This window comes from Tetrao urogallus (genome assembly GCF_951394365.1).
Source record: "Tetrao urogallus genome assembly, chromosome: 15".
NCBI classification, from domain to species: Eukaryota; Metazoa; Chordata; class Aves; order Galliformes; family Phasianidae; genus Tetrao; species Tetrao urogallus.
The window spans coordinates 1,723,230-1,738,860 of NC_136828.1; the positions used below are offsets into that span (position 1 = coordinate 1,723,230).

Below are 15,631 nucleotides of genomic sequence, written 5' to 3' on the forward strand. Positions count from 1 at the left end.
CGCTGCAAGGGTTGAATCCTAGAATGGCCTGGGTTGCAAAGGAGCTCAATCATCCAGTTCCGACCCCCTGCTGTGTGCAGGTCGCCAACCAGCAGCCCAGGCTGCCCAGAGCCACATCCAGCCTGGCCTTGAATGCCTGCAGGGATGGGGCATCCACAGCCTCCTTGGGCAACCTGTGCCAGTGCCTCACCACCCTCTGAGTGAAAAACTTCCTCCTAATCTAACCTAAACCTCTCCTGTCTCAATTTAAAACCATTCTCCCTCATCCTATCACTATCCACCCTCATAAGCAGCCATTCCCCCCTCCTGTTTATATGCTCCATTGAAGTACTGGAAGGCCACAATGAGTTCTCCATGGAGCCTTTTCTTTCCCAAGCTAAACAAGCCCAGTTCCCTCAACCTTTCCTCATAGGAGAGGTGCTCCAGCCCTTTGATCTCTTAATGGCCCTCCTCTGGACCCACTCAAAGAGCTGCACGTCCTTCCTGTGCTGGGGAGCCCATGCCTGGATGCAGTACTGCAGATGGGGTCAAAGGGCTATAGGACATCTGAGCCCCAGGTGCTGAGGCAGGCAGATCCACCATGCCTAAGGCTCACCTCACCATGTGCTCACAGTGTTACCCTTCACCTCGGCGCTCCAATTCCCCGTGTTGTACCAAGAGAATGCGTTACAGCAGAGAGCTGCTCTCTGTCGGGCCACCTGCTGGACAAGGAAGCCATAGCAGAAAGCTGTCAGTAGCTCTGCGTTGTCCTTGAGGGTGTTTAATCAAAAACGTGTGGATGTGGTGCTCAGGGACATGATTTAGTCGTGGGTTATTAAAGTTAGGGTAGTATGGTCAGGTTTTGGTTGGACTTGATGATCACTGAGGTCTTTTTCAACCTGAGCAATTCCATGATTCCATGGTTCTACGTGGCTGCACCTGAGGAGGAGCTGCCCATGCTGGTGGCACCTGTGGGCAGCAGCACAGGGCACCAAGGGGAGGTGAGAAGGGGATGTGAGAGACCAACCTGGCAATGTTTTACACCTTCAAAAACCTCCTTTCAAAATCTCCCAGGGGACCAGCTGACACTTTGCAAGATCATGTTTCCTTTCCTGCCTCCTTATCACTTCAAGCTGTAGAGCATCTCCTCTTCTAGACAGGCGTTTGAGGAAGCTGCGGTCCTATTTCTGATCAGCAACGTTTCCTGAAACGTTTTGCTGCCTCCAACCAAGCAGGCCAGCCTGCCATTGCTCTGTAAAGAACACATAGAGCCCTGAAATGGCAAAACTCTGGGAAAGCCACATCCTGCATGGCCAGAGCAGCCAACATCTCCTGCAGGCTGTGCGGAATGGCTGGGTGCTGAAACCAAGTCATCCAAACCCTGCATCTACCTTTACACCCACTTTTATGCTCTCCTTTCCCATTCAGGATATAACATTTTCAAAGGAATGGTGTTTCTCTCCCACCTCTGTTAATGTTATGTTTCCTTAGAGGGAACAGGAGACAAAAACACGATTTCTGCCCTCTTGCTGCGACGCACCAGCCTGTTCCTACTTCGTGGCTCAATAGCGGTGCTCTTACATGTTCTAGTCATAGAAAACAGGTCAGTATCTTGGAAAGCAGCTTCCCATCCTTTCCTCTGCTGGGCAGCCCTGACTAGAATTTCCCTTCTCCAATATTCCTTGGTCTCCTGCCACCAGCTCCCCTTGGAACACGGCAGTTGTGGTAGGATACCTTTTCTCCATCCCAGAGGAAGCTCTCTGCAGGCATTCCCACTGCCCTGAAGCCCATCCGTTCCACTTTGCTGTTCTATCACCTACGTGGATGGGGTGCTTGCTGCAAGGGCTGGCATTCAGCCCTCAGTTTTTCTCACTGGGGCTGTTCAGAAGGAAGTTCTCACTCCTCAGAAGTTCAGTGCTGCTGATAGGAACCCGATCTCTGTGGTTAGAAATGAGAACAACCCTCAGGAAGGACGTCTGGTCTGTAGACACCATCCAGCTTCCACTTCACCCAATTCCAATGGCTTTTCCCTCTTTCTTCAACTTCCCTGCTTCATCTTTGGGTGTACATCGGAAAAACAAAAAACCAAAAACCAGCAGCAATTCCAGTGAGAGGTGAATCAGGAGTGGAAAAGAAGTTGTAGGGATTGCTCAAGGTGTTCGTGTTCCCGTTTCCTTCATTACAAAAGCATCTGACCTCTGAAGAAGGTCTGTGGCAGTGGTCAGCCCTGCAGGGGCTGTGTCACACAGCAGCAAGAAGATGATGGCAAACCAGCATCACACAGACAGCCCAGCTCTTTCTGCACTGTCACACCAAGTCACTTCCCAGCTGTCTTTCACACGTGTTTAACAACCCTTGGAAGATCAGCATCGTTTAAACATTAAAGAGTCTCTTTAAAAATTCAGCAGCAAAGTTCACCCGATTTTCAGAGCCATATTTAAAGCAGTGTAGAAGTGCACTTCTACTTTCTAGAAATGGGCTTGTGTCCAGCTGGTGCATGGAGCTGTAAGAAGAGGCTTTGCAACCACACTGCCCACCCCAGCAGTGCTCAGGGCCAGTGAAAAATACGTTCCCACAGTTTGCAGCTAGCATTTAACATAGCCCTGCTTGACAAAAACTAAGCAGAAGTGGGGGCTGCTGCTTTCAGAGTCAGCAGAAGTTAAAATCCTGATGCTTTCTGCACTGAGGACACAGATCAGCAGCCCGTTCCCCAGCAAGCCCCATATCCTGCGGGTCCCTCGTGCTTTGCCTTCCCTGTGCTGCTTACATCAGCTGATGCTGAAGTCTCTTTTTCTGGTGCAAAAGTGAGACGGAACGCCCTGCCAAGGTCGTGCAGTGAGGTGGCGGAGACCACTGACGGAGATGGAAGAGGAGATCTAATGAGCTCCAGTCCGGCACATCTTACAGCAGATTCGGTTACCTTAGCCATCAGACTGCAGATAAATAGTGTACTAATGGCTCTCTGCTACACTCACCTTTCAAGATAATGCCGAGGTGGCTGTCTGCCCAACCTCCCCATCTCGCAGCTGTTAAATGAGGCAGTCATACCTAGTTTTGGTTTATTTCATTAGGGAACAAGGGATCCCAGCCCACAGGTAGGAACTGAACTTCTGCTTTGCGTAAGAAAAACACAAAATAAAGCCATCAGGACATGGGTATTTGACCCCCAAAGCTGCCAGGCCAACAGCTGACCCTGCTGGTACTCCTCAATTCCATCTTTGTGAGCTTACACACAAGCAGTGTGTCGAACACTGTTATGTCCATTCACAGGGACTGCTTTCATCTCCCACAGTGGCTCATGAAACACTCATTGATCTACATTTTAACAGCTTGCTATGACCTGCAGGACTCATTTGTAAATGCCAAAGACACTCCCTGTCTTCGCTGTGCGCGGGGCTCTCTTACACAGACACAAAGTGTTGTGACAGCAGCAGATTCCCTTACAATTCCCTTACAAGCAAGCTATGATACTGCAAATGAAGACAGACTCCAGACTTCTCTGACAATACCAGAGAGGCCTTGCATAAATAAAATGCATTCTGTTCAAATGAGATATTCTGTGACTGCTCTGGCTGTGCTTTGTACCTTCACACATTGCCCTTTTTGCCTCTCGTAAGTTGTCACCCTGCGATGCGCTGAGCTCTGCCTGATCCCACTTACCTAGGAGTAAAGCATGACACAGGTTTGTTATTCTGGGTCACTGAAATCAGCATCACCTCCAGGAGTGCATCTCCAGTCATGTTCTCTCCCAGCATTTCTCTGGAAAGGTAGCAGTTGGCAACAATGCTATTAATAGGAGAACGGAAAGTTTTCTGTGCTTGAAGCAATGGCACATGGAATGTGAGGAGTTCAAAGAAAATGATGGAAAACAAGCAATGTGGCTGCTTTGGAAAGCAGGCAAAGCCTGACACCAGGATCTCCTGTCTGATGGGAGCCTGTGTGGTTTCTTTTTCAGAGAGGTTGCCAGTAAGCTGGGGACACTGGATTGCATGGGCTTTGTGAAAGGTTAATGACTTCCCTGCTCTTTTGCAGGCATGCAGCTGAGGATACACAAAATACAGCAACCCTGGGTCAGAATCTCACTGTTTCCAACCTCTGCCACATGTGAGCACCAGCTGCGTTGTGGTTGGGCTCGGGCAGGCTTACCTCTGCCAGGCCATGACCCTCTGCGAATATTTCATGTGTAATCTTCTTCTGGGGACATTAAAATACACATGGCTATGGAAGGAGCATCGAGTGCACTCTCTTTCAGAGCACAGAAACAAGCCCTGCTGGGATGGGACTGCTCCTGCTGCTCTATTCTGCTCCAGCCCTCAGTTCCATACTCACACTTTGAGAAAATCCCATCATTATTGGCGTCGGTAGCAAAACCCCCATTGACTGCCACAAGACTCTTCAGGCCTTAATAAGGTCAACAAGACTTGAAGGTGGAAGAGATGAAGCCGCATCCGTTTTATCCTCTCCTCTTTCACTGCTGGCTCTTACACGTTCCATAGCATGCTCCTTTGCTATTAAGTCTCAGGTGCAGGTGGTGACACACAGGCTGCTCCTTCCCAGAGCCACGTTGGTTCTGTGCTCTGGCAGCCGTGGAGAGCAGTGGATGGAGACATTGCCCTCCAACGGAGCCTGCAGCCCAACGCTTCTGAAGACGTGCTGCTGTGAGCAGATTGCATCTGCCACACAAACCCCATGGGGACAGGAGGTGCTTTCCCAGACACGGGGCAGACCAAACTGGCGAGACTGGGCTCGGCTCTGTGCACATCTTAGCTGTCTTATTGCAGCTTTCCCCTGCCTGCATAACGTGAGATGGGAACCAAGCCCTAAGGGCTGAACCCACAAGAAACACCAGTAACTGCTCCTGAAACAGGAGCGCTAGGGAGCAAGCTGTGAGCCACAGCACACACCAGCAAGATAAATACTGCTTAAAAGCAGCTCCTTCCTGGCTGTATTCTTGTGAGTGGTCCAAAGAACAATGTTTCCTTTTAAAAGAAGTCTTTTAATTTACATTCTGAGAGTTGTATTCAAAAAAGTCACAAGCTATGAAAGTAAATTCAATTGAAATTTCAGACTGGTTCTTTATCCGAGAAATTCCAGCACACAGTTCATTGTTTTAGCAGTGCAGAGACATCTGTGAGTACAGTAGGTATTAGTTACCATCATGATTTTTCCTAGGCCTGTACTGTAAGCTATAAAGGATGCCCTGAATCCACGCAAAGGAAAGCTAAAGTAACTGTAACTTGGTGTAACAACTAGAGTGCATCCCATTTGCCTGCCACTCCTGTATGTATCTTGCTGTCAGCTGCCAAAATACAGGAGTTAAAATGGCGTGGAGCGAGATATTTGTCCCCAGAGTCTCAGGGCACAGTGACTGCAAGCACAACCTGCTCAGAAAGCCAGCACCTGCTGAGCAGTGCGTTCATTTTATTTGCCAGTGTTCACCTCAGATCTCTACCTCGTCCATTGCTAACCACGTGCAAGCTTGCATCACACAGATCCAGCTCCCAGGTGATTCTGCAGGCTGCTATTGAGGTGTGTTTGCTATGTCTGGGCTCTGCAGAGAGCACTCAGTGCTCGGCAGCACGTGGGCACCAGGTGCACACAGACATCCCCAGCAGCTTGCTGGGATGCTGCTTCTGTTTCAAGCATCGCAGCTGAGTTAAGCTATACAAAAAGAATAAAAAGAGAAGTACCTATCCCAAGACAGCTAGCACGCTACGGATTCAGCTGCATTGATGACAGCCACTAAATGCGCTTTGGTTATTTGTATGAAATACCAAAAGGAATCTGAGTCCCTTGAGTAAGTCAGTGCTCCTCTTACTACCCAGGATCCAAGCTCTAAAAGGCTGCCAGTGAAATCCAGGCTTGTGTAACCTCTTGAGAATAGTTTTCCTATAAAGCTGCAAAACCAAGAGCAGATAGCCTTGTACGATAGCTCAGAGGTAGACGCGCAGGGGAGGTTGCTGAAAAAGTCTTGGGTAGCAGTCAGGAAGAATCAGTCTCACTTTAGAAAGCTTATTTCTTTCTCTGGGCTGCCCTGGAAGCTGAAGCTCCTGCTGTGTGTCCTTGCCATCTCCCAGCACAGCAGCTGCATTATGAGCGGTCGCAGTTCTGAGCGTGAGCTGCTCGTGGGAGGTTTATGTTGGCTTTGCAGGCAGCTCCTTGGTTGGGCTCGGTGACTGCAGCTGGTCACCCTTGTTCTGGCTTGGAGGAGGAGGCCACGTGGTCTTCTGATGGAGATGGCTGAAACGAAAAAGTGTTTTTTGTAACTCGGGTGAAGGATACAAAAGATAGGATGAAGACTTTAGGATGAGAGGTGGTGGCTCTGCGTTGCGTGAGGAGAGATTCAGGTTGGATAATAGGACAAAACTGCTCTCTGAAAGAGTGGTGAGGCATTGGCACAGGCTGCCCATGGGGTCACCATACCTTGAGATGTTCAAGAACTGTGGGGTTGTGGCACTGAAGGACACAATTGTTGGGCAAGGTGGGATGGGTTGGACTTCATGATCTCAGAGGTCTTTTCCGACACAGATGATTCTGTGTTGCTACGACTTGCTACTGACTAAGGAAAAGGGGAGGCCGTGGATCTCACGTGGCTGATTGTGCTGGCTATCTGCTTTGTCTGAAAATGATTTTCCTAACCTCAAAATCATGGATTGCAAACTCCTACTTTGTACCTAACTGCCTCCATGCTGGCAGACTCTAAGGTTCACTTGAGGTGATCAGTCAATACAGTTGACACAGACATTCAGGTCTCAAAAACATGCCCTTTAGCAGATGCCTTCAGGACGTGGCTCTGTTAGATGTCATTCACTTCAGAGGTTTCAGGGAAACTCTTAGAACATTGAAGATCCAAACAGAGCCACACATGTCCTATGATTCTTGGCTGGAACTTCAGCACACCGTAACTCCGTGGCGTAACAGTTTCATGCATTCAGTGAGGATTTTTCCCATGCTCAGAGATCACAGTGGTCTAAAAAGTGCCACAGAGCCATGATTTTCCATCTGGCCTGAAGGAAAAAGTGCATTTTAGATCCAGGAATTCACCCCATACTCTGCTGTGCTGGGTGAGAAGGCTCTTGCTGTCTAGCAGAGGACTTCCTTCTCTCTTACGACCACATGAAGGTCTCTGTCACATGATCTGGATCAAAGTTGTCGAGGAAAAAATTTGAAAAGATAGGAGTTATGATGTAAAATGTACACAGCAAGATAGATTTTGATACCTACTCCTTGTAGTTTGGGAGCCCTTCAGCAGGCAGGCACTGGTCCCTGTCACACGGCGAAGCTGGAAGTGTAAAACCAAGAATAAGCAAAGGGTTGGAAAGGATGCCCAACACAAGTAACAGTGCTACATCGTGATAACACACACATAAATGACGCAGGCACTCTGGAAATGCTGACATGCTCATTTTTTCGAGTGCTTCTCAAAGGCTACCATTGTTTTCCTTGCATCCTGGGCTCTGAGAGGAGGCAATGCTGGAGTGCAGCGCAGGAAAGGCTGTGGCAGTGTGCCCAGTTGGTGAATGGCATCAAAGAGCAAGGAATGGGCACACATTTGGGGCTGTATGCTCACCTGATCGTGACAACAGGATTAAAAGCTCATCTTTCGCATGGAAAGAGACAAGTAGGGTCAAATAACCGCTGCTAAGAAGCGTCTATGGATCACAGCTGAGAACCTCAGGCTGGAAAGTTAATTCAGATGCTTGGTGAATGATTTTCTCCCTTTTGCAGCCATGAGAGTGGAGAAGAGCCCAGGTTGCCAGACTTGTATACCAAGGAAACAGGGAGATTACTCTTCCCCTCTACTCAGCACTGCTGCACTCATGCCAGGATGGTGAATGAAGGTTTTGGTTCCCAGTTCAAAGCTGCTGAGAAGCTGGATAAAATTCAGCAAAAGCAGCCCTGGGGCTGAGAACCTGCAAGGGGAGCTCAAGGAGGGCTGAAGGAGATGAACTTATTTAGCCTGGCAAAGAGGAGGCTGAAAAGCAATCCCACAGCACTCACTCCTACTTCAAGGGTAATTACAAAGACATTGAAGCCAAACTCTTGTTGGCAGTGGCAGACAACACAACTAGGGGCAACAGCCAAAGATTGCACCTTGGGGAGTTCAGACTAGACATTAGGAAAATCTTTTTCTGCATGCAGCACAATGCAGCTTGGGAAGACATTCTCCAGAGAGGCTGCAGACCTCCATTTTTGGAGGTGTTCAAGATGCAGTTGGCTGAAAGCACTGCAGATCTGGTCTGGTGTGTTGGTCCTTCCTGGAACAGGAGATTTGACTGCTTATCTCAAGTACTTCCTTTCAGAGCGTTACTGTGATTCTATGAAACCATCCTCCTTACTCCTGGTTTCTCTGCAGGTCAAGTATCTTTCCTCTGGTCCTGGGCACAAGCCACACTCTCTGACTCTTTAGACCACAAGCCTGATTGCCAGATCCATCTACAAATCATATGGGTATATAGAGGGCAATTACATCTCAGCATGAAAGAATCAGGAACATTCAAGGGAGACTTAGCTGGTACAGCAAACAATTGGTGGAAAGTGTAATTAATGCTAACAACTAACATCATTGAGACTTGCTTGGATTTGGGTTTCTCCAGTCAGCTGAGTGCTTACCGTCCTTGTTGGAGAGCATTGGTGCTAGCAGCTCTTTAGCTTCTGATAGCAAAAGGTCAACAAGATCTGAAGATGGAAGAGATGTATCTGAGACTGCCTCTGTTTTATCCTCTTCTGTTTCACTGTTGACTCTTACAAATACGGAAAGTGCCATCAATACTTCTATCATGGAACAATCATTGACAACCCTGGCCAGCTTCTTCTGAAGGACACCCTATGTGACTGCATTCAGAGGGCACTGCCCCTCCACTTCAGCATTACAGGAATCCCTTTCAGATTTGCTTGTGTTGTTACGGATAGAGATTTAGGATATACCAACAAAGTACTTTGTTGGAATTTCCATTTTGTTTAGAATTCCTCAAAACCTTTTTTTCCTTCATTACTGTAGAAATGACATGAATCTTGAAAACCTCACCATTTTAAAGAGTTGTTTCCCCTTAACATCACTCTTACAAATCAGCCTTCTTTAAGGGGCTGTTATTGCCAACAGGATCGTAACCTTTAAACAGGTAAACTGATTTAAAACAAAAGAAAGCAAAACACGACCTGACTTCCCATAATAGAATTCTGATACAAGGGTTAGAGGAGCCCTGACCTTCCTTTCTGCAACCATTCCTGAAGTCAAGAGTCATGTTTGCTCTTTGCTTCCACTCACTCTATCAGCTTCCACAGCTGCTGACAGAGAACTACATGGCCCTAAAGCCAAAGAGTGATTTATATTAGGAAAAGCAGGTGAGTCACAACTCTGCTTCACTCAAACAACTTGCTAAGGGGCTGTGCTAACAGGAGCAGCTTAACCACAGGAGTGCTTCACCTACTCATTTCCCCCCAAAACAGAGGCCAGCTGCCCCTAAAGTACCAACTCATCTGCAGCCCCCACAGCATCATTTCCCAATGGTTTCCTTCCCAAAGTGACAGCATAGGTCGGTTCTGTGCGAATCACCTTCCCCTGAGAAAGGTCAGAAAATGAAATGTTCCTGGTTTGCAGTTCCCAGAAGCCATCTCCTACCTTTTCTCATCCTGTAAGTGACTGGGTGTGCTCAGGACCTTGTGAACGTTCTGCCATAAAACAAAAACAAAACAAAATTAAAGGTTTCAGACTTGTAGGGACGAATAATTCCTGAGAACAAACCCCATGGGCTTCTGCTGCTGATCAGATTTAATATGACAGTAATCAGCTTCTGCTTATTCATTGCCCTTGAAGCAAATATCTCAAGGCCTTTTGCAGCACAGGCATTCATAGCCCATGCAAATACACAGACACTTCTAAATTATGCATTTTAATGCCAGCAGATAAAGTATACTGAACACAACATAAAAATACTCTCCCAAAGAGTGGCTTGGCAGCCTACATTTCAGCAAGCCCATGATCATCACTACCAAACAATCCCTGCTTTCTGAATGGTACCTACACGTGTAATTTCTCCCTGTGGTTAACGAATGCTCAAATACTACTGAGGGATGTACAACAAGGAGACATTTTGGCCCTGGAGATTAAATCCTGTGATTTTTGTCCCTTGGTCCAAGCCAAACCTGCTTGCAAAGTCCAGCCTGAAACTTCACACAGCCCAGCGTCTGGTGCTGCACATCCAGAGGTGTTTAAATTCATAGAATCCTGGAATGCCCTGGGTTGCAAAGGCCCACAACGCTCATCCAGCTCCAACCCCTGCTGTGTGCAGGTCTCCAACCAGCAGCCCAGGCTGCCCAGAGCCACATCCAGCCTGGCCTTGAATGCCTGCAGGGATGGGGCATCCACAGCCTCCTTGGGCAACCTGTGCCAGTGCCTCACCACCCTCTGTGTGAAAAACTTCCTCCTCATATCCAACCTAAACCTCCCCTGTCTCAGTTTGAAACCATTCACTTCCTTTCTCTCCACTGTTGATTTCAAGAGCTCCTGGGACAAATTATTGCTAGCTGTAGCATTTGGAAGTCCTAATGCTTCCCATGCTGGCTGCTTTACTAGATACACAAGCCTGTATTCCCACCACAGGCAATGAATTGGAAGAACAGACAATTAAAAGAAAGCTCTGGAAGAGTAAAACTGCTCCTCAAATTCATGCTTGCTGTGCATAGAAGCAACCAATGTGTTTCACACAAAGCTAAGGCCAAAACGCAAAATGATTCTGACTATCATGCCAGGGGACACGTGTGATGGGCCAGGCTCCATCATCTGCCCCACGCCATCACAGAGCTTGTGGGAACATGAGCATCTTTGAGCTCACTGCTCAGCTTCTCCTAACCAACACGCAGCGCCTTGTTAGAAGCAGAAGGAATAAAACAGCCTCTCGTTTATGGGCCAGGAAATTAGTTGGACTTGCAAAATCTCTCATAAGGGAAGAGGCCACAGTGATGCCAGCAGTGCTGGTGGCAGCTCAGCACATCACCTGCACAAACAGGAGCAGTTTCCTATTGCAGATCTCCAGGCGCTTCCGTGAGACTTCGGATTTCCGTAACTGGCCATCAGCCAGGGACAGCTGTCTTTTCAGCTCCAGGATGTCCTCCTGTCCAAGAGAGAAAGGTGATGAGGACACTCCAGCCCCAGCTTTTGGAAATGCCAGCTTATGGCATTTGCTATAAAGAGAAAGCCACAGTTCTCTTGGAATGGACAGTGGGAACTGTACAGAAAACAGTGCACACCCAGAGGCAGCGCTGGCCTTGTAGAATACAGCAAGTAATGTATATATGCTACCATGATTTTCTCCTTTATAAGGAGGGGGTGGAACCTCCAGAGAAGGATCTGGAGTGTTGTTCAGTCCTGTCTGTGTGCGTCTGTATTCCCAGGCTCAGGAGTTTCATTACCTCTATCTCAGAGGCGTGTTTTGCTTTCTTCCCTGCCAGCTGCATCTTCAGTTCTGCAATTTCAGCTTCCAGCAAGTGGATCACTTCCTCATAGTCCTGCTCTGCACTGTGCGCCTGTCTCTGCACCACCTCAGCCATCTGCAGCTTGCTGTGCAGAGTCCGGTTCTCCGAAAGGAAGCCCAGGGCTTTCTGGGAAGCAGTGAGAAGCAGTGTGAATGCACTGCATCCCCTTTCTGGCTCAGGGACAACTGAGGGTGCTTATGTTAAAAAGAATAAAGAAGAAAAGAAAGAAAAAAAACCCAACATTCTGTGCACATCCAATGAGCCAGCTCTTCACTCACCTGGTTCAGCCTCTGGAGCTCATCTTCCATTGACTTCTTACTGTTCTCCACCTCTTTCAGGAGAGACTAAGGGAAATATTTTCACCAGATTAGAAGCAGCAAGTGGTAGGACATCCTCTAAAAGGGGATCTGGTCTTTTAGGAGGAGAGGAGAAGAGAGGAGAGGAGAGGAGAGAGAGGAGAGGAGAGGAGAGGAGAGGAGAGGAGAGGAGAGGAGAGGAAGGAGAGGAGAGGAGAGGAGAGGAGAGGAGAGGAGAGGAGAGGAGAGGAGAGGAGAGGAGAGGAGAGGAGAGGAGAGGAGGAGGAGAGGAGAGGAGAGGAGAGGAGAGGAGAGGAGAGGAGAGGGAGAGGAGAGGAGAGGAGAGGAGAGGAGAGGAGGAGAGGAGAGGAGAGGAGAGGAGAGGAGAGGAGAGGAGAGGAGAGGAGAGGAGAGGAGAGGAGAGAGAGGGTCTGGGGGTCTATATGGAGGAGAGGTCCCACCTTCAGCCTTCGGACTTCTTGCCGCAGGTCGGTCATCTCCAGCTGCAGCTGCTCCATCTCCTCATTGCTGTTACAGCTGAGCGAGTCAAGGGTCTGCAGCAGAGGGCAGAGGACAGGCAGCTTTAGGCACCACTCAATCAAAACCAGCAAGTTGTGTTGCAGGTGCATTGCTTTCCATCCCTAGAATAGCTATAAATCGAACTAATTTGGAAAAGGAGATGGCATTTGTAGGAAGCAGATCAAAAGGAACACTAAATAATTCAACTGAAGGCTTCCCTCCATCCAGTATTTGAGTCTCTGATCCCTGACAGACACAGAGTAGCTGTTCTACAGTGAATTTTCATTTTGAGCCAAGCAAAATGAGTTGGAATGCATTAATTAAGGCTGGTTTTCCTTCTGCATCACTGTGACTGACACAGGCTGCTGCTTTCACATCACCCCCTAGGAGCTGTTGTTTCTTTATTAAAAGAGATGAGCCTGCTACACAGTTTCATGGAATCTGATCACAGAATCACAGAATGCCCTGGGTTGCAAAGGAGCACAACGCTCACCCAGTTCCAACCCCCTGCTGTGTGCAGGTCACCAACCAGCAGCCCAGGCTGCCCAGAGCCACATCCAGCCTGGCCTTGAATGCCTGCAGGGATGGGGCATCCACAGCCTCCTTGGGCAACCTGTTCCAGTGCCTCACCACCCTCTGGGGGAAAAACTTCCTCCTCATATCCAACCCAAACCTCCCCTGTCTCAGTTTAAACCATTCCCCCTTGTCCTATCACTACCCACCCATTTTAAACAGCCATTCCCCCTCCTATTTATACACTCCTTCAATTATTGGAAGGCCACAGTGAGGTCTCCTGGAGCCTTCTCCTTTCCATGCTAAAGAGCCATGGTATGGTTTGGGTTGGAAAGGACTTCTCAGCCCATCCAGCCCCATTCCCTGCCATGGCACGTTCACCTCCCATAGATTAGGCTGCTCAGTTCCTCATCCATGGCCATGGACACCTCCAGGAATGGGGCACCCACAGCTTTCTGGTCAGCAGTGCCAGCATCTCACCACCCTCTAGGCCAAGAATATCCTCCTAATACCCGACCTAAATCTTCCACACCCAGCCCTGCACAGCCTCACATCAGCTCCTCAGGAGCAGGGCTGAAGGACATGCACTGACCGGGGAGTGGAACGCTGATGTATCCAGCAGGCTGGCCCACCTCATGCTGCGTGAAGAGCACAGAGCTGGAGTCCAGGCCAGCCTCATCCAGCTCGTCCTGCATCACATCCCTGAGTGCTTGGAGGAGATCTGAGGCAAAAAGGCAGGAGACAAATGCAAGAGCTTGGGGAAACCCATTGGCTGCCAAGAGCGGGTTTAGAGACACTTACAAAAATACATATCCTGAATATATATATAATTTAGAATCATTTGTTGGAACACCGTGGTTCTCAGAGTTCCAAACATTTGAACCCAAAGCAGCATTTCCCTGCCCGCATCATCCACATGCCTGCTGGTGTTCCTCCAGCCTTAGCAATGCAATCCAGATTGATGGCTTCAGCACTTGGGAGAAGCATCGTATTGATGGGTGTGAACACCAAGATTTGGTCTGCAGTCAGGTGCAGTGGGGAGGAGGCACCTTTGGTGTCTGCTACTCATTATAACTGCTTTCAGGCAACATCAGGGCTCAAATGAGTGTTTCTGCCCAGCCTGCTGCCTTCCAACAGCTGTTTCTCTCCTCTCTCAGCCATCACCAAGGCTGCACAGATACTAAAAGCCCACGGGAGCTGCACTGCTCACCTCCATAGGCCACCGTCCCCTGAGAGTCCGGGGTCAGGCTCTGCCGCAGCTGCCTCTTCTTCTCCTCGGTCACCTCCAGGCCGAGGTACTGCAGAACCTGCCTCAGGAGCAGCAAGCACTTAATAGAAAAATACTAAATAGAAAGAATGGTTTGAAACATGTGCTCGGAGACACGGTGCTGGGTTTCTCCTGGAAGTGGCTCCAGGCACCAGCTTGCTGCGGGAGCAGGGTTGGGCTGGATTTCCAGTCTCTCCGTTTCCTACAGCTGTACAGCAATGCCTGTCCAGGAGATACATTCACGACTCTCCAAGAGCATTTTATGCAGATGGGCAAACAGATCTGCAGCTATTTAATGGGCAGGAGCTTTATTAAATGCTTGGAGCTCTTTCTCTTGCAGCCTGAACCGTGCTTGGGATTGAGAGGATAAAAACTATTCATAGCATATTTCCTGAGGCAAGAGGAGACATTCAAATACTTTCCTCTTCACTGCACCTATTGCTCTCATTACGAGGATGCTCCTGCAGATATTTATCAACCCAAGCCCTGGGCACTGCACAGAGGTGGCTAAACCTGTGCAAACACCACTTTGGTGCCAGAGGCAACGACTAAAAGGCTTTAAAAGACAAATTCCAGCTCAATTGAGAAGCTGGGATTGAAGTTAAAGCTGCACCCTTGTCTCCTGCTGAAGGGTCCCACACTCCTCGTGGGTGCCCCCACCGTGTCCTGGTGTGCACAGTGTGCACCCCTACCAGAGCTACAGCAGCCACCTCTTCCAGCAATGGATTCTGGAAGGGGATGCCAAGCACCGAGCTCCTCGCGTTGTAGAGTCTGGTTTATAGGCAGGGGGCAATCCTAAATCCCTGTCTCAGAGAACAGGAGGTGGGATAGAGGAGAGGATGGGATGGAGGAAAAGGGGATAGGGGAGAGGATAGGGGAGAGGATTGAGTATGGAATGGGATAGAATGGGATGGGTTGGGGGAGAGGATAGAGGTTAGAGGGTAGGACAGAGGGTAAGATAGAGGATAGGATAGGACAGAACAGAGGACAGAGGATAAAAGTTAGGATGGAATGGGATGGGGAGAGAATAGGGGATAGGATAGAGGAAAGGAAGGGACAGAGCATAGAACAGGACAGAATAGAGGATAAGGGATAGGATAGAGGATGGGATGGAATGGGATGGGATATGGTGGGATGGGGAGAGAATAGGGGATAGGATAGAGGAAAGGAAGGGACAGAGCATAGAATAGGACAGAATAGAGGACAGAGGATAAGGGATAGGATAGAGGATGGAATGGGAGAGAGAATAGCGGATAGGACAGGGGACGGAGGGCAGAGGATAGGATAGGGACTAGAAGAGAAGAAGGAAGAGGAGGAGAACTGAGGGTTTAGGGTAACTCAGCAGCCCGTTTGCGGGCAGGAGCCCCGCGCTGCCGGGCGGTGGCAGCAGATGTTCGCCGGAGCCCCGCACTGCTGAGCGCTCCCGCACTGCTCCTAAAAAAGCAGTGCCCGGAGGGGAAAAAGAGGCACATGCACCCCAAAACCACAGCAGGGAGCACGGCCTCCGCGACAGACACTGTACAGCCGAGGGAAGGCACTGCTGGGGGCTCTGGGGCTGCGTGCAGCACTGGGAGGGGGCCAA

The 15,631-nt window shown here is 49.1% G+C and overlaps 1 protein-coding gene across 1 annotated transcript in view; it reads right to left on the reverse strand.

Moving 5' to 3' along the window:
* Positions 1 to 6,113: 6,113 nt before the first annotated feature.
* The window catches only part of LOC306952134 (syntaxin-binding protein 4-like), a gene marked incomplete at both ends in the record, with an annotated part of 36,352 nt that continues 26,834 nt past the window's right edge, over positions 6,114 to 15,631 (reverse strand). Inside the window, 11 exon segments of the mRNA XM_079542784.1 lie at positions 6,114 to 6,219; positions 7,204 to 7,261; positions 8,593 to 8,723; positions 9,602 to 9,651; positions 10,977 to 11,093; positions 11,392 to 11,580; positions 11,733 to 11,798; positions 12,212 to 12,304; positions 13,375 to 13,410; positions 13,412 to 13,503; positions 13,993 to 14,089. Coding sequence (XP_079398910.1) covers positions 6,114 to 6,219; positions 7,204 to 7,261; positions 8,593 to 8,723; positions 9,602 to 9,651; positions 10,977 to 11,093; positions 11,392 to 11,580; positions 11,733 to 11,798; positions 12,212 to 12,304; positions 13,375 to 13,410; positions 13,412 to 13,503; positions 13,993 to 14,089 — 1,035 coding nt within the window.